At 38.2% G+C, this 24,220-nt stretch overlaps 2 protein-coding genes across 2 annotated transcripts in view; both read left to right on the top strand.

The window, feature by feature from the left end:
* LOC140946920 (uncharacterized) overlaps positions 1 to 18,281 on the top strand; it is a 147,306-nt gene extending 129,025 nt beyond the window's left edge. Inside the window, exon 6 of the mRNA XM_073396019.1 lies at positions 17,897 to 18,281. Coding sequence (XP_073252120.1) covers positions 17,897 to 18,210 — 314 coding nt within the window. The 3' untranslated portion in view covers positions 18,211 to 18,281. The remainder of the gene's footprint in view (positions 1 to 17,896) is intronic.
* The window catches only part of LOC140945160 (uncharacterized), a 388,260-nt gene that overhangs the window by 276,311 nt on the left and 87,729 nt on the right, over positions 1 to 24,220 (top strand). The gene's annotated exons all lie outside the window — the stretch shown is intronic.

The raw sequence follows: 24,220 nt of genomic DNA, 5'->3' as shown, positions 1-24,220 counted from the left end.
AGCCTGAAGTAAAAAAGAAAACGGTTGTGAGTGAAGCTTTATTTTACTTAAAGTAATTAAAATTTACTGCTCTTGAAATATTTCTTAGCTTATTTAGGCTCTAGTGTAAAGACTACCAATGTGATAAATATACAAGTGATAAGGTGATTTTTCTATAAGAGGGCGTGGTCAAGTGTCACGTGATGGCTGTATGTTAATATAAGCAGCGTAAAAACAATCAGAAATTCTTAGAATATAAATTTTTAAAACACTAATAACGCTTTAAAAGAATTTTTGTCTCTTTTAAATTTGGAATTGTTAAAGGGGAAAGAAAACCCCTCATTTGGACAATGACGTCATACAGGAGCCGGCTCCTGCGTCATAGCGAAAATCCGTAAAACTCCACCTTAGCACAAGATCTGAGTTTGGCAACAATGATTTTCAAAATCAGCGTACTCAAGCTAGTAAGAATACCTATGTTGCCAAAATCAGACAAAAATTCCTGTGGGTGTCACATTTTGGTTTCCTGTGTACCCGACCAGAGTATACCCGCGCAAAAAAGTGAAAACTACCGTATTATAATAACTCAGAGCAATTTTTGCGGAAAAATCCTTTATATTTACCTGTCGGGATACCCGTCGAATGGAAAGTTAGAAATCAAATGTTTTCTGTCATGAACGATATTAGATACGTCATCTTTACCCGCGGCCTTTGTCACCATCAGTAGCGGCCATGTCTGATTACAGGGTTATTAATTCTTTCATTTAAGTCCAATTCTTATTTCTTCAGTGGCACTTACCAAGGTAACATGTGGATTTAGCGAGGGCCAAAAACGAAGCTCTCATTTGATCTTTTAAGTGCTGCCTTTGAAGAAAGCTGTAAACCTGAGGCTTCGATACGGACAGTTGTTAGCGGATACCCTATTTTGACAAGTGTATGTCTAATATCAAGTTAATCACAAATCGAATATACCTTGGATTAACGCTTATAATAAGTGAGTGTGACATTTTACATGCGCTAATATGAAAGGGCGGACGTAAGGACGGAAGATTTTGTCACAATTAAAATTTCTTGAATGCATAGATAACCAAATTTTATTATCCATAGTGCCTGGCTGCTTGTGTTTCGCGAGCACGAGAGCCTCGCCGTTATACCTAATGTTTACCTACAATCCTCGTCACATTACGTTAGGACACCCCGTGCTGTACCCATTTCCTGACAAAAAATGTGCTCCTTCCCTCCCAGTGTTGTTTTTTTTTTTTGCTCCTGTCATTCCAACCCACAAAATCCAACATTAAGGGGGTAGAAAATACCACTACTGTCCCAGCTATTGTGACGAGTGTTGTAGGTATGTAAATTCTTGTACCTTGGTGAAACGATCAAGTCAAACACGTCGACATCATGTGTTCTTATTTACATGGGATTATTTCGGGATGAAGAGAAATGCTTCATTATTTTGTTTTTAATTCATTTATTTATTTGTACGGCTAAAATTTATAACTTCGAGGAATCCATCTCCTCGGGCTATTGTGTCTAGTTACATATTTTGCTTTTGTTGTTTACACTTTTAGTTTTTTCGATCAAGTCAGTGCGTGTGAAGTTCCAGGTGGGGTACCCCCATAAATTTCGGATAGATGTTTGTCTCCGAGGGCCTGAAGTACTGACCCTATTTTAGGATGAGAAGAACGAAAACTGATACCTTATTTAAGGGCGTGTCTCCGTAAAAACCGACCAGTGATTTCGGATCAAAAAATTAACTTTCCTTGTATTCTAGGATATTAAAGTCTTTACCTAATTAGTTACAAAAATGCATTTTGTTTGACCGGAAATGCGAAATATAATTTTGTACGAATTTTTGAATTTTCGGCCGACTGGCACCGGCGCCATAGCCTTTGAAACTACAAAACTTGCCTACATTGCCGGCGCTACAGGAAACAAACAACTCGATCAAAAAGTCCAATTTTCTTTCTTATATACGGATTCACCACTCTAGATGTCCTAGCCATATCACAGTTCTGAATTATTTATTCATTTTAAGGGCAAGAATCTTTTTCCTTGCACGTGTTATCAGTCTGCCATCAAAACACAAAAATAGGGCAACTTTAAGGGCAGTTTAAAAGAGTGTGGCACCTGTCTGAACTTTGCTATCTGTATTAATACAAACTAGAAACGATAGTTAAACGTAAAAAGGAATAAAATTTTTGTGCTTTTTACGTTTTCGAACTAGACCACTGTTTGAATTTCCAGAAATTTCGAAGACAAGATAATCAACGAACACTTGCCTTGTTATTCTCCTCCTTTAACTTCGCTGTTTGTAATGTCCTTCTTGGTTTGTAGAGCCGGAATACTATTGTGCCTTATCATTTGTCCTCCAACAGAAGTTTTTGTCTTGTTTGTGATTAAAAAAATGGCACTCGTTGCTGGTCGCGAGAGTGACACGGTTGTTTCGTGACATTCAATTTTTTTTCCGCTATTTGTTAGAGGTAATTGCCTTTGAATCGACATACATCGATAAATTTACTTCTTCAGTTTAACGTAGATGCATTGAAAAAATTGGCTCAACACATTTTAGGGAAGAAAATTGAGAATTCACTAAAACACTACCAAAAGAAAATGAGGTGAAGCTACAAAAGTTCGTTCCAGGCCCCCTGACAAATGGCAAAATAAACTCAAAACAGTCTTATTCCCTAGTAGGATTCGAGGTCTCGAAAAATACTTTTAGAATAAAAATTGATTTTATCAAGTAAAATTGTCAAATTTCCCTACTAAGGTTGGAACGTTCCATACCATATTACACCCCCCATATCAGGCCCCAGCCAGGCCCCGACCTACCATATCAGGCCCCGCGTATATTAAGCTAGGTTTCCCGTAATTCACTTATATTTCGATTTTGTTTCTTTAAAAGTAATAGCCGATTTCACAAAAGAGGCGGGTTAACTATCCTTCTTGACGGATAACGGCAGACAGTTAAGGTCAGACAGATTATTGCTCCCAAATTTAATTTAAGTAACCGTTCCGTTTTCACATCAAGACAAATTATTTGTCTGACGCCATTTATCCGAATCATCCGCTGGTCTGTCGTGTGAGCGGCCAATAATAATGTCGAGAATAACAGGGAAATTTTAAAACGTGTTATTATTTTGTTAATAATTGGCGAAATATTGTACCCAAATGTTTAATATTAACAATCTAACTTTCATTGCTTACATGTTATGGAGTCTTACATGAGATACTAACCGGTAAGGACGTGCCAAGGTAAAGCAAACAAAAAAAGCAAGGTCAGGGAATTTTCTACAAAGTCGTGAAAATCTCTTATTGGTATGTTCAAAATTATATTTTCCTTGCGCACAAGATCCCGTGTAATTTAGCTCAAAGACTTTGTAAATGAAGACAGGAATATTGATAGTTTGGAATAAAAGGGTCCAAGCAAATTTAAGTAATGGTCCGTGTAAGAGGTAGGCAGGCGAACGGCAAAAGTGATTAAAAGGTGCTAACTTTTAATCATTAATTTCAATTAAATCAAGCGTTCTGATTTGCCGAAATCCAAAAATCGCCAAAAAAACAGTCAGAAACGTGACAAAAACACCTTTTTTTAGCTTTATTTTCCCCATTCCCTGTCTTATACCTCACGGCCAAGTTTCAGCATTGTTCTATGCGCCAATCAAAAGTTAGAGCGGAAAACGTGCAACACACGCGCGACCTTGTTGTGACCCCATCTTAGTGCGACACTTGAGATGTTAGGAAATTTGTCTTTTACCCGAAGAAATCTCGTCAATTTCTTCGTTAAAAATCTGCATTTTTTCTTTATTGAATATTTATCTCAAATTTACTGTATTTTATCATCGGAGTGATCGTCAAAATGCTCTTAAACATGGTTTGCTGCCGTCCTCGACATGCCGAGTCGCCATGTGGAAATTTGGGTCCGGCATAGTTGTTTTCGTTGTCAGGCCGGATCAGGAGGAGATCGGAATAATTGTGGCACTAGAAATTGGAGTACAGCTGGGCATAAAAGGAGAAAGCGAAAGATTTGTTGTTTTTACAAGGATGAATTTATTTCTCGAAGAGATATAGAACACTTGAGCTTGAGGTAAGCTGAATTCAATAGATTTTCGCACCTCCACGCGCATTATGTGTTATTCATGTGTTTGCCCTTTTCGAAACTTCCATATTCCGTGTATCTTTACCCATCTCTCATTCGATTTTTTTTGTCTCTCTAGGCTGCTTCATCAAGCGAAATGGAAGTTCGCCGTGGACCTTAAGTTAAAATGAACGAATTGAAATTTGTGACACGTTTGCATTTTGTACCTTTGAGTTCTGAGACGGAGACGGAAGCCGCTTAGGTATCATAAATTTCTCTTGGTACGGAAGATCTAGCGAGCATGACTGTAGCTTGCCTTTATTTTTTCCAAGTACGAGAGAGATTGTAAGAAGGATTTTTATAGAGTAATATCAAAACCTTGAAAACAGATAAACTGTAGGAGAGCTTTTTCTGAAACCCAATTATCCGAACATGCAGGAATTTTTTCTATCTGGGCAACATCATCTTTTTTTCCAAAAGCAGAACATTTAGATAACATTTAGATTTGATTTTGTGTACTTGTTGTTGTTCTGAATGGTGGCCGAATATGAACGCGCGACATTGGCGCCTTCGCCAGATTCGCCACGTGAGGGTGAATTGTTGCTGTTTACGATCAGGGTTTTGACATTTCTTTTGTGAGAGCCGACGTAAATGTTGTTCCCAACGTCGCTGATTGATGTAACACTGTGCTCATCTTCGTGTAATTTCATATCAGTTTAACTTCGTCGGGTTTGGCGCATAGAAATCTTTTAAATTTTAGATATGTTATATTTTTCAACATAGCAAAGCAATAGACGAAATAAAAAGTTGTTCGAATGAGTCTTAAGCTATCTTAATTCAACTTTAAAATTCAAATTTCGCGCTTTTCGCTGTATTGACCAATCAGAGCATTCAGATTTAATTTGATTAGAGAAATTAGCGCCTGAAAAATAACTGACGCTATTGCCGCGGGCTATTGTTTTTCTGCCTGCTTCTTAGCCGGACCATTACTTAAATGTGCATTGTTTATTCCACTTTTAATCACCACATAACATTACAACACTTTTGTGTCCTTTTCAAACTGTATTCATCGTGTAGCGATGTTCGCTTTTTATTTTCCTGCTTGGAGCAAAGGTCAAATCAGTTCTGGTCACGCCCCCAGAAGCTGTAACACTATGGTTTGTTACTACAACGACCTTGTTACAAGACACCACTATTACTCCGCGAACTGTAATAATCGCCGCAAATTGCATTACTAACGCAAGATGCACTAAGAATCGCCCCAAAATGTAATAACATTTTTAACGCAAAATGTAATAATCTTTCAAAGGAAAATGTAATTCGAACTTTCTAAGGCATAATGCATAATTTGTTTCCTTCCCTATCAAACTCAGTTTTCATCCCCGTATATTAATAAAATTCTTTTTTGTAATTTTTTCTTAAATAAATATTGATCTGTAATATCTTACTTCCCTTTACGTGAAGTGCGTATGATACTTTGTATACTTTTATTGATCATCAACTGTCAGCTCCATGGACCTAGCATGAAATGGACGACGTTAACCCTTTATTAACATTTCTTGAAATTGACTGAAAATATAAGGATTGTATTTAGAGTACTCCTAGGAATCTTAACCAACAATACACGGAGGCTGCGGCTGCTACAAAATTATCACTCAAAAAGTAAAGTCGCGGCTTTTACAAACTTTTTCTCGCTTTTCCCACTTCCCGCCCGTTCAATTAGTGAAATGTTGGCATACTTTCTTTAAGCTTTGAATGAAAGTAGGCACTTCCTAGCACACGTCATAGTCGTGCAGTAGCGGCAAAAAATGCACGTACAAAGAAGCGTGATACATGACTGTGCATAAAAGTTTTTTTTTCCGCAGTTCCTATTTTCTTTTTTTCTTTCTTTCTTTTTTCTTTCTTCTTTTTTTGGCAGTTCTCATTGCCCTCCCAGTTGTCGTTGCTTAAGCTCCCTGATAGTAAGTACAATTAAACCTAACTACTCCATGTCCGCCAACGGATCATCACAAATTCCGGATACACTAGCACAAAATGGTGTGCAGAACCCGGGGTGTCCAGCATCGTCTGAGTCTGAATAAAATCTCAAAGACCCTCGTTTCCCTCCGATTTGCGAGAACCCTGCGGTATCTTTGTAGAGTCTGTTACATCCCAAGCAGCGTATAATCTCATACATTACGTAGTATTTCTTTTTAAAATCCTCTGAGGCGGTTGTCCAATCATGGACTGTATTAAGCCATTAAAAAATGGACGACTTTTCTAAATCCTTCATCCTGTGCCAGCTGTCGCCACCTCCTGCAAACTAGGCTGAGCCTTGCGATTGAAGGATCCCCTTCAATATCCCACACTAGTTGGAATATTTGTTGTATAATCTCGGTTGGTAGGTCTGTGTTTGCAGAATAAACAAAAAGCTGTCAATTTATGTATTTATGTCTTTTACAACTTGCTTTACTCAAGTTAGACACATTCTCTTCTCTTTGTTGTCCAGTCAGTCCTGATGTAACTATCGCGGGAACTATCGATGCTGGAATCTTACTCGAAACATATTCTCCCTAAATGTTATTTGTCATTTGTTACTTTTAAAGAATACAGCAGAATTAGATCCGTTGTAAATGCACGATTTTCAGTTAGTCCTTAGTTCGTTTTGCGCAGATTACTTTTTTGCTAGTAAAATAGTCATACCATTTCATAACAAAGGCTCCAATTCCGGCTTAGTTTATAGCCTACCATTAAAACTTTTCGGCCCTTTCGACTGTTCCATTGTCGCCATTTTTGGGTTCGTGGCACTAGAAGTTCGTTTCTATAAGCAATTAAAAAGAAATTACTTTAACAACATGTCATGTATCCAGGAACAACAACAAATCTTGTTACCTTATGGCAGTTGCGCAATTTACTGATGCTTTATCGAGCCTTAGTTGAGCCTCACTTTTTTAAAAACATTTTTCTTGTATCTTAGGTTTTTATTGTTTATTTACCTGCTCTTGGGATGGTTCTGCTTTCTTGCCTTTTTTGGATGGGTTTCCTTGCTTTTCTGGTATTGGTTTTTTTCTCTTCTTCAATTCCCACTCCCCTGACCTGTATTTTCTCTACAAAGTGTTAAGAGCGACGTGTTTAATAAATCTTATTATTATTTCAATTAACGATCAGAAGAGTCCCATCTATAACGTCATGTACCTTAAGTTTGGATTGTCTTCGAAGCTTAGCCTTGTACTCAGAGGTGCTACCGGGTTTAGCCTCTTCACTTTTCTCCTCCGTTCCAATTTCCTTGTTAAGGTGTCTGTTAATCAAATATCCGTAAATGAAACATGTCACTGATTCAAAATAACTCAGGGTTTACTTCACTTACCCCTTGATAGACGACATACATTCCTTTGTGTGGAGAATAACATGGGCTATATGTAGCCGCAATCTGTCACAATCTCCCTATCAAAAATAGAAATGATACAAAAAAATTGAAGTTAACAAGTATAGCATTTATCTCTGCATCTTAAGATGTCCAATTTGTCATTATCTTTACCTGAGAAAACGTGGATTTTTGTCCTGTTGCTAGGCACTCGGCCATCTAAAGCCAGAAAAAAAAAAATAGTTACGTTACCGGAAGCGTTAGATGATGATGATGATTATTATTATTAAACGCGTCAAAATTTTTGTTGCACAGTTATTGTAGTGCCAAAAGCATGGTACTCATAGATAAATAATTGTCCAACCTTAAGAACGAACACCCCACAGCTCTTTGCATCTTTTTGCACCGCTTGATAAAGTACTCTGTCTTTCCAAATTGAGCGGTCCTGGATGGTTTGGTCATCGAGCCGTCGACCCAAAAATAACCTAACCGTGATTCAATAAACATACGTACTCTTGTCATATAATAATAATAATAATAATAATAATAATAATAATAATAATAATAATAATAATAATAATAATAATAATAATAATAATGATAATATTGGACTCGCTGGAAGTTATTATTTCTGTATCACTGCCATCACTCAAGAGAGAATGAGCTTGCATCAAACAAATAGATTACCTTATTTTCTCGCTAAACTCCAACCGATTCTTATCGGAATTTAACATTGGATCGAAATACATGATCCCTTTTTTCTTTGCGTCCACTGCCTGTGCATAAAAGAAGGAAATACAAAATAAGAGACAAGAAATTTGACGGTGGTAACTTTGGAGAACTGTGTTGGTTAGCCTTTCGAATAATATGATTATAGTTAGGGTATAAAGCCTACCGTCACGATGGTCACTTACCCCTAAACTCCAGTGACAATATCCTCTGTTAATGGGCAATAACAGAAGGCTGCTTTGTTCCAGAGACCCCTTTGGAAACAATGACAGTTCAAACATGCGTTATATACCGGATATGCAGAGGAATGGTTTTATTAGTGCATATAATTGCTAAATTCGCCGGCAGTCGTGATAATGAGTACGAGTGCTTTACATTAGGCAAATCCAACCGCTTCAAATCTGAAACATTCCAAAGTTTTTTTTTTCTTTTGTCTGCTTTTTTTCTGGTAATTTCTTCTGGTTCTCACCCAACATGTATAATATAACTTTCATACATATAAAATATACCTTGGATTTTCGCAGTGATGAAATATCTTTCCCATCTTCCAAACACTTTTCCAATCTGGTCCAAAAGAAGGAGTCGAACACCAGTTGTTGTCTTCGCTAAAGAAAAACGCAACGAGATTGAAACTGGGATAACTATATGGTCCCGGTTTATTTTGCACGATTTTCGATTAATTATGTCTGAAAGTTATTTTAGGAGTTTAGATGCATGTTACATATATACGAATCAAACAGCATTTGTCAGATCTAACCTTTGTGCTACACGCTTCTTCCAAGTACGCCATAAAGTAGTTGATAACCTAAGCAAATTAATGTATAAGTTTTTTCATATTGGAATAATTTCTTCAGTTACTTATTCTGCGTGTACGTTTTAACGTACGTTTTAAGAGGGTCTCAATGGGGTTAACCGATAGGCGTAAAACGGCCAAAAATTTAGCCGATAGCCGTAAAAATTGAAAAATTTTAACCGTTAGCCGTAAATAGGGTAAAAAAAGAGTTAACCGTAAAAGAAAGTGTGTACTGTCGCAATTTGTAATAATCATCGCACTTTGTAATACCTGTCGCAATTTGTAATAAATCCATCGCACTTTGTAATACCTTTTTCAGAGTAATCAAACTTACTTCGTCAACATTAGTATAATGCCAAAATATGCATGGTACTTCATAAACAAAGATGATGATGTCAGCTAGCACGTAACATCTCTGCTCATTCAAACATTTAACTTTATTCACCGTCCTAAACATTTTTTTTAGATTAATGTTGATTAGTTATCTGACTTACGAAATGCTGTATTCTTAAACCTTGCTATTGTACTAGGTGGTTTTCTTTCAATGGTTACCCGGCGGGTGTACTTCCTTATATGGCCAATACGGGGATGTACCTCTGGACAGAGCGTTGTCAGAGTACAGAATCTAGACACACTAGACACAAACGAGCCATTATTAAAAAGCATTTAATTTCCGCAAATCGTAACATCCATCCTACGTCATTCGAATAAGGACACCAGGAGAGTTCCTTGTTAGATCTTATAACAAGTCGACACAACACGTGGTGCATCGTCCTTGTCTAACGCGCAATCTTAAAGAAGTAATAGTGGCTTCTTTTTTGGCCAAATTAATCAAACGAGGCCTGGAAAGATTCAAAATGTTTACTGCAAATAATTAAAAAAACCTCACTAGTGGCAAACCGTCGAACTACAACAGAAACCTAAACGCAAAATCCAATTAATCGCTGGCCAATACCTTCGTATGTACCTGTTTTTATAACACTCACTTGGGGTCTTACCCTGAGCCGGCAGGGCATTTGGTCCATTCTTCTCACTTGATTTGGTCCCATATAGGAACAAAAGGAGTACTCACTCCATCTTAAAATAATTGTTTTCTATAAGGAGTCCTCTAAAGCAAATACCATGGGGATAGTAAAAAATTATCCTTCCCTGCGTATATACAACTCGTAAGACCTTGCAATTTTTCCGAGCGTGTTCTGGATTACTGTTTTTCCACAAAATGGAAAGGATGGAATAAACCATCCATTACTACTTGAGTTACCCTATCTAAGGATCAAACCAAAGACACAAGGCCAACAACGTAAAAAAATGATACCCTATTAAAGGCTCGAGATCCTCAAAAACCATACCCTATCAGGCGGTACTTACCTATCTAGCCCATTCATATATGGGATTATCCACCCCCCCCCCCCCCCCCCCGCCCACCCCCGAAGACTTCACTTGGCAAGCAAACATGGATTTGGACGACGAATGCCAGGTTATTCATGAATTTTCTGTTGTTAAATGTTGCTTTTGTTATTTAAATATTTTTGAATTTAAACATGATTCATCTCTTTTTGGTGATATGTCACAGGAAGTTTCATGTCTTTCATAAAAGCGTTTCTAGTTGGTCACGTGATTAATCAAGGCAGAAAAATTTATAGCGTAAGACATGCGTGTTTGACCAAAGAAAATGTTACGGAGATGTTACGTGCTAGCAGACGTCATCATCTTTATTTATGAAGTACCATACATATTTTGGCATTATATTAATGTTGACGAAGTAAGTTGAATCACTCTCAAAAAATTATTACAAAGTGCGATGGAATTATTACAAATTGCGACAGCTTAGTTTATTACAAAGTGCGATGGACTATTATTACAAATTGCGACACCTTTTTTATTACAAAGTGCGACACGGTTTATTACAAATTGCGATAGGTATTACAAAGTGCGATGAATTTATTACAAATTGCGACAGGTATTACAAAGTGCGATGATTATTACAAATTGCGACAGTACACACCCCTTCTCCGATTTTTTCTCAGGGGAGGGGGCCGCTATACACAGGCTATCTGGAAAGGATAATCCCGTCTTCAAAAGTCAGGCGGATTGTTCATTCAAACTTAAAGCTATTCCATTTTCAAATTAAGACGTATTACCTATCTGACGCGAATCATCAAACGGATAACCCGTCTCACACGAATAATCCTTCTCTAGTGTGAAAACGGCCATTTCTGTTATAATGAATGTCGTGCCCCGGCCTTGAGTTGGGCGTTCGCGTGTCTGCTTTTGCTTTTTCACAAAAATTATTTTTAGATTGACTATTGACATTTTTAAGTGTAAAATAATATTAGAAGTGGAATACGTTATAAAAAGTATAATCTATCAAATGTTAAAATTTTTCAAAAGAATAGCTTATTTCATCCCATGATGATCCGAAGACCTTTATTCAAAAAAATACAGGTTAATTAATATTTAACTTTTTGAAACAAAAGAAGTTAATTTTTAACTTTTGGTTAACCGTAACTGAAAAAAATTAACCGATAGCCGTAAAAGAGCCAAAATTTTAGCCGATAACCGTAAAAGCCACCACCCCATTGAGACCCTCTTTTAAAAAGTGTTTCTATTCAAATTTGAGGACTCGCAGCCCGGGGGGGGTACTCCCATACATTACCTATACGGGTATGTGCCGCCCAAAGGGGTCGTGATTTTGAAGCTCCTGGTTTAGAACGGGGTATCCATTTCAGAGGCGTTTTCAAGAACGGGGTATAATATTTCGAACGCACGAAAGCTCTCCCCTTTTTTAAGCAGCCATTTGAAAGCATTCAAGGACAGATTGCTTTTAAAAATACGGTTCAGTGCGTTAACAAAAACCGTTGTACTCTTGTTGCACCCTAGAACGGAGTATAAAAAATTGGCCCATTTCTAGAACGGGGTGTTAGTTTTAGGGCGAATTCTAGAACGGGGTATAAAAAATTGGCCTATTTCTAGAACGGGGTATCAATTTTAGGGGAAATTTTTTCTAGAACGGGTTGCCAATTTGGAGTCCCGGGCCGCACATACCCACCCAAAAAATACCCAAGTGCCCCCCCGGGACTCGCAGTTATAACGCGGCTCTCGTCGGTGACCCAAAGGGTTATACCACCCCCCGTCCCTAATTTATTTCTCTAAATGTAACGTGGACACGTAATAGATTCTGCTTGAAAAGTGGGAAATTTTGTCTTTCAATGACTCAGAACTTATGTTAACTTAAACGCAGCAACGACGACGAGCAGGCGAAGGGTCCCGACGCGGTGGATAGGTGTTGATTAACCGTGGAGCCGTACAACAGAAGACTGACAAAAAGACATAACACGTGCATGAACCCTGCTTAGACAAGGAAAGGTGCACTCAAGGTCGAAGCCCGGAAATGACAAAGCAAACATAAACCGACCTTGCAACCTTACTCCCCGAACACATAGAGTTTATGGTGTCGCGACACCAGAGATGGCCTGATGTTGTTCATCATACTTTTGTGTTCTCATTGTAAAGCTATCATAGGATTAGCTAAGAGGTTTTCAGCCCAATAGTTGTTGTTTTCATAGAAAGAGTGGCTTTTTGTAGTCTTAGAACTATATTTACATACGAACTTCTGCTGGGAGTACTGTTTAAAGAGTGGGGCCTGGTTTTGCAGCGGGGCTTCGTTTCCCTTGTTCGTGTAGTCAAGCGATATGAAGCGTGGGGTTTGACATTGTACGTACACAACGTACTTAATTAACATCGGGCATCAGGGGAATCCGGGGAAGCTCAGCAGTGACAGCCTTTATGGGGAGGCCTTCACCGAACCCAAACGAATTCGTTTTTAAGTCTTCAGGTATATGAAAGGATATGGGTTTCACTAGTTGAAATATATTAAAGGGTAGACTTTTCAGGCAATGTTTACCGCAAGGAAAAAAATGACAGAACACTGACAGAAAATAACAGAAAAGAAAAGAAACGTCTTATATCTAGTGTGGATTCGAGGGTCAATTTTTCTCGATCTCCTTTCGTGCGAAAGCGGGGGCCGGGCAAGGGGGATGTTTATCGTTTTCTGGGATACCGGGTCCCATATTTTCCAGTCGGACCCAAATAATCAACTCGGACTCGACTGCTTTATTCGGACACGAACTTAAATCTGGTCCGATCTATCTCAGGTGGGATCTCAAAGAAATCGGGCTCGATTTAAAGTAATCGGGTCCGAATTGTTTTGATCAGGCCCGATTGAGAATATAGGGCGTAGGCTTGTTGAAAGAATATTGTACGTATTCAGGAGCACTTAGGAAGACCTTAGATAACAATGACCTCAACCAGGTCGTGCGTCCAGCCGTTTTGGTGAAGACCAAAGATTTGGCTGGGGGCTCAGTCTCGCATGCTAAAAAACAACCTGGTCTCGCTCATTCTTATTGAAGGATTTTCGAGCCCATAACGCGGCCGAACCGGTTACGGGACCGACATAGGACCAACGTTATCAAATCAATTTTATTTGCTACTGACGTCATTGCAATTCCGTTGCAATTAATCTTTCTCTCATCGGTTATCGGGTTATCAATGTACAGCGAGTGTAATTTATCATGCAAGAAGCACGTATTAAACCGAACCAAAAGGTTTCCACCACACGTTCCCCACTGACCGTAATAGCTTGTCACATAAATAAAGTAATTTTTTTTCCTAGGTCACAAGGTTCAAACGAACTTAACCCATGCACGTTTTTCTACAAAATTGTTAAGTCGAAAATAATTAGGGCCTCTCTAGTCTTTCAATTCTGGTGCAGGTAAAAAACGATCATAATCCTGTTAACGGGGTATCAGAGTGACGTCCTCATCTACAAAAGAGTAATTTACCTAGAACAGAATACAAATAGGGTAGTGAAGTAGTCTTGAAATTTATTGATACTTGCACTTTCATGCTTTTTTGCAAAGCAATCACAAGGCAACTGCTAAAAGCAACAACAACAATCAAAATATACAGAGAGAACAGAACAGTAAATACTCGGCGTGACGCATGGCGTAAGCATAACATTTTTATTAAATAAACTTCTGGCTTCCGGAACTCTTACTCGCTTTGCCATTAAGAATTTTAGTATGAATATTATTAATGATCAATTATGCCTCACACATACGAACAGACCCGCCCTGACGAATATCAGTTTGTATTTTAAGTGGTTCGTTATATCTTTTCTTTCTTTCTGCAACGTACATACGGAACATGTTTAACCTCGAAAATCTCTACAAGTAGATTTTCCCAAGGCCACAACAGACAGTCGAACTGTACCCTCCTTCGCTATGGTAAAAAAAACAACAACAACAACAGCTCGTTATTAAGGACAGTTTGCTTTGTCCCTGGGGAAAGAAAACCCTTACATTTTCTCTAAATTCACCCCGAGATGGTCCTAAGATCTTTATTTGGCGTTAAAGATACAAAAATAGCGGTTTATAAATATTTAACTCTTTGAAACAAAAGGAATTAATTTTTAACATTTTTGTTAACCGTAACTGAAAAAAATTAACCGAAAGCCGTAAAAGAGCCAAAATTTTAGCCGAAAGCCGTAAAAGCCACCTCCCCATTGAGGCCCTCTTGTCTGCTTCGTGTCCAGTCCACGAGGACTGGGCTTGTCACGCATACAACTACGCATACGTATTTCAAATAGATAACTGGGCTAAATTGCTTTCTTAGCGTCTTATCGCGTCACATTTGCAAAGAAATTAGTTTTATTTGCCCAAGAAATTTTACTGCCATATCTTGAGGAGTCGATCCTAAAGAAAAACTATTTTTAGCAAAGACCTCGAGGTCGGGTGTCACAAACCAGTCACCCTCGCGGATACGACCATTTTACAAACCAGATAACATTGCAACAAAACAAGTATAAACACGGAATCAACGGCCAATATAGTTTCAGACGTTTAAGAAATAACCTTAAAATGAAAAAGAACTAAGGTGAGATCCATCAAGCCATCAAGTGAAGTTGACTTTCACGAGCAAAGCACAAGGCAAGTGTTCGTTAATTATCAGGTCTTCAAAATTTCTGGAAATTCAAACGGCGGTCATATTCGAAAACGTAAAAAAAACACAAATTTTATTCCTTTTTACGTTTTACTATCATTTATAGTTTGTATTAATACAGATAACAACGTTCAGACGGGTGCCACACTTTTTTAAACTCCCCTCAAAGTTGAGCTATTTTCGTGTTTTGATGAAAGGCTGATGACACGTGCCAGGAAAAAGATTCGTGCCGTTAAAATGAATAAATAATTCGGAACTGTGATATGGCTAGGACATCTGGAGTGGTGTATCCGTATACATGTATTAAAAAGAAAATCGTTTCTTGAACGAGTTGTTTATTTTTCTGTAGCGCCGGCAATGTAGGCGATTTTTGCAGTTTCAAAGGCTATATTGCGTCGGTGCCAACCGGCCGAAAATTCAAAAATTCGTAAAAAATAAAATTTCGCATTTTCGGTCAAACAAAATGCATGTTTGTGACTAATTATGTAAAGACTTTAATATCCCAGAATATAAGGAAAATTAGTTTTTTGATCCGAAATCACTGGTCGGTTCTTACGGACACGCGCTCTTAAGGCGCACCCCTACAAAATGAGACCCACTACAAGGAAAAAAAACACAAAATAAAAATTTAAAGGCAACACATGCCCTGAGTGATCAGAAGGCCTATTCGTAAATTAATTGTCAGTCACACGCGAAGAAAAGAGCGTGAGTGAAGAAACGCCGAAAAAGTCTTCATTAAGTCGCTTTCATGATACTCTAAGGTAAAGTTCAGCTAACAGACCATTTTTTTTTCTCGTGTAGCTGGGCGTTTATACCTGTAGACTCTTGAATGTTAACCAATTGATAACGGCGGGAACACAACACTAACAAGGGAAAAATTGATTCAGTATGGAAGGATAAGACTCTCAAATACCATACTTTTTCGGGCGTTACATACCCATCTAGCCAAAATATGGGAGTACCCCACTCCTGCCCCCTCCGAACCCTCCAAGGAGTCAAGTTGAAGTTTAGTAAATTGAATCTAGTTTAAGGTGGCTCCGTAATTAATAGGCATGGTCATCATTGTCCTTCGTCCCCCCTGGGTGAGGTGCGAATTCCTCGCAGAACTGCCGCTCTTGCTCATTTTGTAGTCATAAACAAAGGTGCTGGACAGTTCTATCTGAGCTCTGATACGAGGTAGCGTCCAATCTCAATACTTTTTTCCTGAGTTGGAAGCAACGAACAGCAGTAAAAGTCGTTGAAAATGCATTGCAATACATCAAAATGTATGCAGCAGGAGTTTGAGCCAAAACTGCCAAGGGATATTTTAAAACTGTCGAAGAACAAGTAATTCTACTTCAGAGCAAGGTTTGGAGCAATTTATAGTGCTTCTAAAACTAAAAAGTACCTTTTAAAGAATAGCACGATAGGCAATCGGCTTTTGTTTTAAGAATTAGCAAACGCTGAATTTACTTGTCCCGAAAATTCAAACTGGTGTCTCCTTCTACCTGATAGTAATTTATTTTTGAAATTCCAAAACATTTTCACAGCTGAATTTTGAGCGACTTTTAGTTACGGACTTCTGCTCCAACGATTTTTCTGAAATTCCTCTGGCATATTTATTATATCAATTGAAGCCGATACTAGAAATTTCAGTAAAAAACATCAGAAAAATTTTTTACTAGACGCGATTTTCTTTGAACAGTGGGGTCCTTTTAAGCGCTAATTTCTCAAGAAATATTTACCATCAATAAAATCGGAATATTTTGTATTATTGCCGGATGATATCTGTTGTTCTTTGCAAAGTTTCGCAGCCATCGCGTTAAAATCGAAAAAGTTATGACGGAAAATTTGTCACAGCAAAATGCTCTGGTATTAATTACGGAGCCACCTTAATACCTACTGCAGCTATAATCACTTCTGCACAAAAACAGGTATCAAACTTGTTATGATCCCGGAATCGGTTCAATGAGGCCCTGTTGGGGAGGGGGAGCGTAGGGGGAGGGGGTTCTTATCCCTTATTCTTGTAAATCTAAGAGGAGATATCCCTTATCTCTAAACGTTGTAAGAACGTTACTACTAAAAGTAAGAGAACACACAGGGGGAGGTGCTGGGGGAAAAACTTGCCCCTTTCCCCGCACTTTTTGTGGGAAAGAAAAAAAAATGTTTGCCACAAATTTTTGTAGTTACATTCATGTTAAAATTAAAGAGGGTATAACTGTATCTGAAAAGATGCAATAGTCATTGTGATTGTTATGGCATTGCAAAGGCTCGATTAATCCGTTTCCAGAGGCGACTTTTTACGCGCGTAAACAAGCGGCGATTACACAAAGACTCAGTTCTCGAGTGCTAACAAAAACACAATAACCATGCAGCCGTTGTCTCGTGGGTTTTGTGAATATAGTAAAATGGTTTTTCTTGGCGGCAAAGATATTCCCACCTTATTATCCAGCTTGCGATCCTATAACCAATAAAAGTAAAGGGGAGAAAAATAAGTGTAGATCATAATTAATGTCGAACCATGATGAACTTTCATTACTCCCTAAAACAATTCAATTATCTCCAAAATTATTTTCTCAATTATCCCTTACTGGTTCCCTTATCCCTAAGGAAAAGGTCTGAAAGGTTAGTTACATCACATGTCAATGCAAATAAGAAATGCATTATCATTGGCGTATATCATACATCATCTCTGTATATCTGTCTTTAAAGACTATGTCCATCTTCATAAATATAACTAACTGTAAGGAATAGCAATGCAATAAACAAAGGGAGGAAAATAAGAAAAAAAAGGAAAGTTGAAAAAAATGTGTGATTCCATTTCACTCATGGTTCTTATTAAATTTGTTTTGTTTTAGTTTATGATAATTCATTTAAAGTCAAGAATAAAAATAAAAATAAAAAAATAAATTCAAACTAAGGAAAATGCACTACAGAGTAACTACACGATAGTGTTTACTCAAAAGTTAATACTTACGTTTTGTTGGTTTGTTAGAGTCCAGTGGTGGCTGGAGCTTCACTCGCAAGGCGTTTATATTTTCAATTAGCAATAAGGAAGAGCTGGATCCCTTTGTGAGTGAGGTGAGCAGGCCAGGCTGGGCAATTTACAGGGGGTCAGGGTATGGTCCACTGTTTGGTCTAGACATCTACATTGTTAATAATGCCAACAGTAACGGCCTCTCATACGCATGCCTTGGCAGGACCTACCCTGCTCCTGCTGCAGTGCAGGACAAGTACACAATCCTGGCCGGGACTTACCGCTTCTCACCTGATGAGGTGGAGGTATTTTATCTTGACCCTACTCAATAAATATAAAAAGAACCATTTCATTAACTACGGCCATAAAACATGCAGCTATATTAACATACTTACTACATTAAAAAAATATAATTCCCAATGTATATTTCTCGACAACGTAGAAAATCTTTCTTTCTTTATTTTCTTGATCTTAATTTGTTAAACACGAGACAGGAATATAGTTCTTGCTTATTTAAGTTTTTTTTTTTTTACGTCATTTTATTTTTAGTCAAGGAAAGTAAAACTGATAATGAGTTTTGTGATTTCCGTAAATTACTATTTTACTGGAGTAATTAAGCTTTAATTTCATTATAAGTTTAATTGTTTAACCATTTTAAGATTTTAATAAACTAAGGCACATTTTTTCCCAGCCCTAGCCAGCTGTCTGGAAACAGAAAATTTCGACTGAAATTAATGCACTTAAGAACCTCAATGATAACGTGAACCTGCACTGTTATAACAAAAGAAGTCACGTCAGCTTAGGTCAATTTAATAACACTTTTACAACTGCTGTGAAGTATTTTAATAGTTACTTTTAAGATTTGTATTTCTTCTAAGTTTCGTTTTTCTATTACTAGATGAGTCAAGGTTAATTTGGATTTGGTGCGCATAGGCATTTTCCTTTTTTCTATTTTGTAATTTTCAGACTTCTACTTGAAGGTTTGCATAGCTCGCGGATTTACTTAATGCCATTTTAATTAGGAATCTTGTTCTCTTGCCGTGGTCGGATGTTAGTTTTTCATATACGTAATCGTGTTTTTCATGTCAGAGCTGACCTTGGTTCATTCATTAGTCTCTTTGAAGTTCCTGTTTGGGTTTGTTAAAAAGCGTTTTAATTATTCATCGGTTTGTAGCTTCTTGTAAATCGCAGCCATGTATGTTCAGTAATACCAAAACATAACCCACACGGCCGCGAGTTTACCTTGTTTTTATTCCTACGGTCAGTTACCCAAACATGTCCAGCTTTGGCTATAAAAACCGCTACTACGCTTGAACTACTCACTCACCGCCGAGTAAGTATTGAGTAAAGAAGAGGAGTAAGAAGATTAAGATTAAGATTGTTAGCAAAAATCAAAAAACAGTGAAGACCAATGTAAATCAGACTCCTGGTATCTCATGGCTATAACTAAGCGAGCGAGTTGCTCGAACACACCCCCGACTCGCAAATCCCCATGAAAATCTTTTTGCATTACAACTTAAAAACGCTCCCGTCAAATGCAAAATCTGGTTTTATTCTTTTCACTTTAGCATTCATAGAAGATTGTAGTGAAAGTCAGTCCCGGTGCATGTCTGCCGTGTTTAAGACATTGATATATACATTGACATTCTTTATTTAGACAAGCAGTTAAAAATTAAACGCAAGTTTAAAAAAAAAAATTAAAATAGTTTTAATTAAATAATCAGTCAAAGGCCTCGACAGATCGGCCTTAGTATATTCAAGGCCGAGTTTAATAAACTTTACTTACTTATGAGAAAGTGTCTAAGTGTTTTCTTTTCTTCTCCTTCTTCTTTGTTATCATAAAAAAACGTAAATGCTACAAGCAAGCTTGCTTTTGATTATATATGATCAATCCTCTTTGATAAGCTCGTTTAACGTTCGACTCATGATCACAACGGCAGTCAAACAATTTGTATTATTTTAAACAAAACTGTCTTAAAAGGCCTCGCCAGGGCTATCAATTTAAAAAGCAAAACCCTTTCAATTAGTGCGCATCATTTGAATTCCAAATATAATGGTCCCGAGATTTGTTGTTCAAAACTTCATATTTGGCCTTTTAAACTGTCTCCTGTTGTCTTTTTTGCAACGGATGACAAGGATGGACATGGACTGGCCATGGACGCTAAATAGATTTCTATCTTTATACTATTTGATCTTTTAAAAGTTTTTAATGGCGTGGACCACAATATTCTCCTGCGCAAGATCTCATACCTGGGTGCTGGTTCGCAAGTTACATGTACCAGGAGCCCATCATGTACCCATCTAACTGATCACAATATCCATGTATTGATCACGCATTTTTACAATGTGGTGATGATATATTAGAGTACAGACTCATGATGGATGAAGTGGAGACTTGCTTTTCTATTTTTTGTTCAACATGGACACGATTTTGAAATTGTTTGCAGTTCGTTTGAAGCATGTGAAAGCCTTTTAAAAATGGCTTACTAGGGGCTGTTTATAGATAAGAAAAAAAAAAAGAATAAACCGAGACAAGTTCTTGAACGACTTGAAAACCTAGGAAAAATCCTCGAACAGTAAAGCGGTACGAGGCAAGTATGTCGTTGCTTCTTTTCTGCTCATTATGTAAACTATATAGATTCCATGTAACCCTGGATCTGTTCACTAATATCAAAGAAGACGTCAAAATTTGGTTAAAACATGAGTGACACACTGTCTCGCATGCGGCTCAGTGCCACATTTTTGTTTTTGCCACATTTTGAAGTCATCTGGAATTACTGAACAGGCGCACCGCGCACTGCAACATGGAAACTATTCGTTAAATAGTCATTACCCAGGTCAACTGAGCCGTGTATGCCTGTTCCAGGCGTTCAGTTTCTGTGGACAGCACAAAAAGATAAGAAGAGAAATTAAAAACAGCGTGGGTTGGGCCGAGCAAAGGAAGGTTCCCTCCTCTCTCGACCTCTCCCTCCTTATTTTTTTCCCAGCTGCTCTGACTTTGTGCCCCATTCCAAATTTTAAACGCCTGGAACAGGCTAGAGCTGAATCGGTCGCTTCATCGATTTATAAACACCTATCCGAGGACTCTCAATCTTCAACACTGGTGCAACGCAGTATTGCTCGGTTACATAAATCGCGCCGAAATCACCGTTTTTATGTTTGAAATTCAATGGGAAAAGCCCTGGGAAAAGCCCTGGGAACGAGGTTGTGAACTAGTAGTACGGTTTTTGTGCCGGCGTCAAATCTATCTGCTACATTGTGAACATAACCTTAAGTTCCCTGTTAGCAACGCCAACAAATGCTTCAATCAATCATGCTATTTTCTATAGCAGGTTGTCAAACTTTCTTGTTAGGGTAACTCCTAAAATTCCTGACAAAACATTGTCGCTATAGTATCTGGGTAATATATAATCTCGAGAAAAAAGGGAAGAACGAGGTTTTACCACAAGCAAAGTGAAGCAAATGTAAAGGATGAAAGAGCCATGATTCTTTATAAATTTTTTTAGACTGCGATCAGTCTCTTATTTTTCTTGTGAGACACAGTACATCGAGAACATGCGTTGGAGGGGGTGGGGGAAGTGGCGAAGCAGCGAGGAACAGGGGCGGAAGCCCATGTTAAGCAAAGAAAAAACAATTTATTCGCATAATTTTACTTTTTCTCTCGCCGAGCGTGGCTCCGAGGAAAGAAGGACGACCGCTCGCGGTGTAGAATTTTTTGTAACTCTAAACTGACTTTTTCAGATAAAGATTTCTCTACTGTTTCAATATGGCGAAACTTACTCGCGAGTTGAGATTATTTACTCTTTTGTCTAGCCTTATATTTTGACCTAAGAAATAACTCAACTGCTACTCATATATAGCGTTTCCTCAATAAACAACTTCGCACATCAACATATACGAACTGAACAAACGGCGGTAATTTACCTCTAGTTTGGTGCTGTTAACGGCTGGAAAATATTTTCTGCAGTTGCAAGAAACAACAGTTGTTGAAATGGTTGTTTGTGAAGTATCCTCTGTAGTCCGTGGTTTCGCTGGGATATCAAGCATGGCTTCTGTCTTGTCTTCAGTATTTTCCTCGAGTTTTCTTGAGCTTCGGAGGTCGCTGTTCGTTGATGGGCATTTGCTTGCTACGCTATTCTTACCATGAAGTAGAAACAAATGGAGTAACCATATACACACAGTTAACAAAATAAATATAACCCTTAGGCCCGGGGAGGGGAGTACTTTAGGAATTTTTGGGTGGAGATGTGCCGCTGGGACCCTGGAACCCTTAGCTTACACCAGAGCTAGTTCAGCTGAATTTTGCTACCCTATACTGGAGTAAACTCTTCAAATCCCCCGCCCCTTATCCTAGATATGATGCCGATTTGATTTTTTTACATTTAGTGGCAATTCCCGGTTTCCCTAGTCTAGGGTAAAATCTTCAACCAATCGATCAATTTCCTGGAAAAAGATACCCTATTCGAGACCCAAACACTCTGTTATATACTCTATCTCAGAACAAACTGCTTGAAAACCATTACTTCACAGCGGCACATACCTACAGCCCATATGTGGCAATACCCCCTCTCCCCCCCCCCACCTCTTTTCTATTCACACATCGTTAAAACCGTGCAATAGAGAAACTACTGGCTCAGTCAAAGCTTTTGCAACATTTGGAAATGCCAAAAGATAAATGTTTATGGATTCAGACCCAGAATTGAAGTGAAGAAAGCTACCTACAATATAATCGCATTAATACAACCAACTCGCAACCATTAGACACCTTTTTCGGGCCTGGTAAATAGGGCCGTTCTGATCATTTTGGGTGTTCATTTCCGCTGTTTAATGCTATTTGCAAGCTTGAAAAAGAATAAGACTAAGGCAATTTGCAGTGGAATAAAATTAAAAAAAAGAAAACAATTTCAATGCAAACGATTCCAAAGTTATATTGTGGGTGGCGACTTGTGCACGGAACAGTATCTTACGTTGAAGCCTGACACAGTATTACGGTACGTATTTTTGTTTCTTAATTGAAGTGGGAAGCAACTTGCACCATGTTGTATTGTCGACGTTTGTTTATCATGACAAATAGCCGCTCAGGAAACAAAGACGTGACGAATCGATCCATGGCTACAAAGGGGCAGCGAAGGGAAATTAGCGACCACTATAAGTTAATTCAACTCGGTGAAATTCTGATCCACTCAAAGTCTTCTAACATAATCATGCGAGTCGAGTGATTCAAATAAAATATATGGCCGCAAACTAGCTGCCTCCATGACGGGGAGGAGGAGAACATTCAAAAATCAATTTGTGGCTATGTGTAGCTATGGGTGGCCGTGTGGATATGTGGGGCTCAGTGTGTAGCTATGTGTGGCTAAGTGTCGCCAGCTAAGTGGCTATGTGTAGGTATGTGTAGCCATGTGTAGCCATGGGTGCAGGCTATGTGGATATGTGTGGCTGTGTGTAGCTATGGGTGGCTATGTGTTGTTGTATGTGGCTATGTGGCAAAGTGTGGTGTGTAGCCATGCGTAACCACATGTGAACCGGTCAGCGGTACCTCTCATTACGGCTCGCGCCATTCTTCTGGCTAGTGGATGGCTAGTGGACTTCGCTCACAAACTAAGATATAATTATGGCAAGCCGTAATGAGTATGCTAAGAAGAGATTGGGCGAAATATCAACAGCTGCTTATAACACATCCTTGGAAAACACAAACTACAGGAACAGGTATTGTAATTAATGAAAGTCAGTTTTTAAATTGATTTGTCATGATTATAGAGAAGACAAATTCTTCACCTCACTCAAATGTCTGCTGAAATCAGTGAAATGTGTGCAAAATCAATAATTGCTGGGAAATAAGCTTAAATTCTTCAGATTCTTTTACCGATCGCGTTGTAGGGGTTTAGAATTGTTTTGAAACAAAAAATAAGCTTCGAATGTGCCTTTATTAAGCTTGCAATGTCCTCTAAATTGTCGGGGTATGTCAGGATGTTTGGAGACACACTTGGGACAGTTTGTGTATTGTTAGATTTCGATACAGTCTCCTCAATATTTAGCCAAATGTAAAAGACCTAATGCAAACAGATTTTCCTTAATGGAATTTATATGCATGTTCACGATCAAATTTTAAATGCAGTCATCACATTAACAGCACGCAAAGTTTTGCATATACTGGCGATATAGAGGTTTGCCAGCCCTAGTACAACCATAGAAAGTTAATTAATTCATGTGTATCTGGGTCACCCTTCGAGCTTCATAGTAAAAAGTGCGAGACGGTGATAATACGGTAATTTTTTATTTGTTTGCTTGCTTTTTTAATTTACTTTTTTATTATTTCTTTTTTTTAAAATATGAGGGGTC

The sequence above is a fragment of the Porites lutea genome, chromosome 8 (genome assembly GCF_958299795.1).
Source record: "Porites lutea chromosome 8, jaPorLute2.1, whole genome shotgun sequence".
Classification (NCBI taxonomy): Eukaryota; Metazoa; Cnidaria; class Anthozoa; order Scleractinia; family Poritidae; genus Porites; species Porites lutea.
Note: the sequence above shows the minus strand (reverse complement) of the source record. Positions and strands in the feature narration are given on the sequence as shown.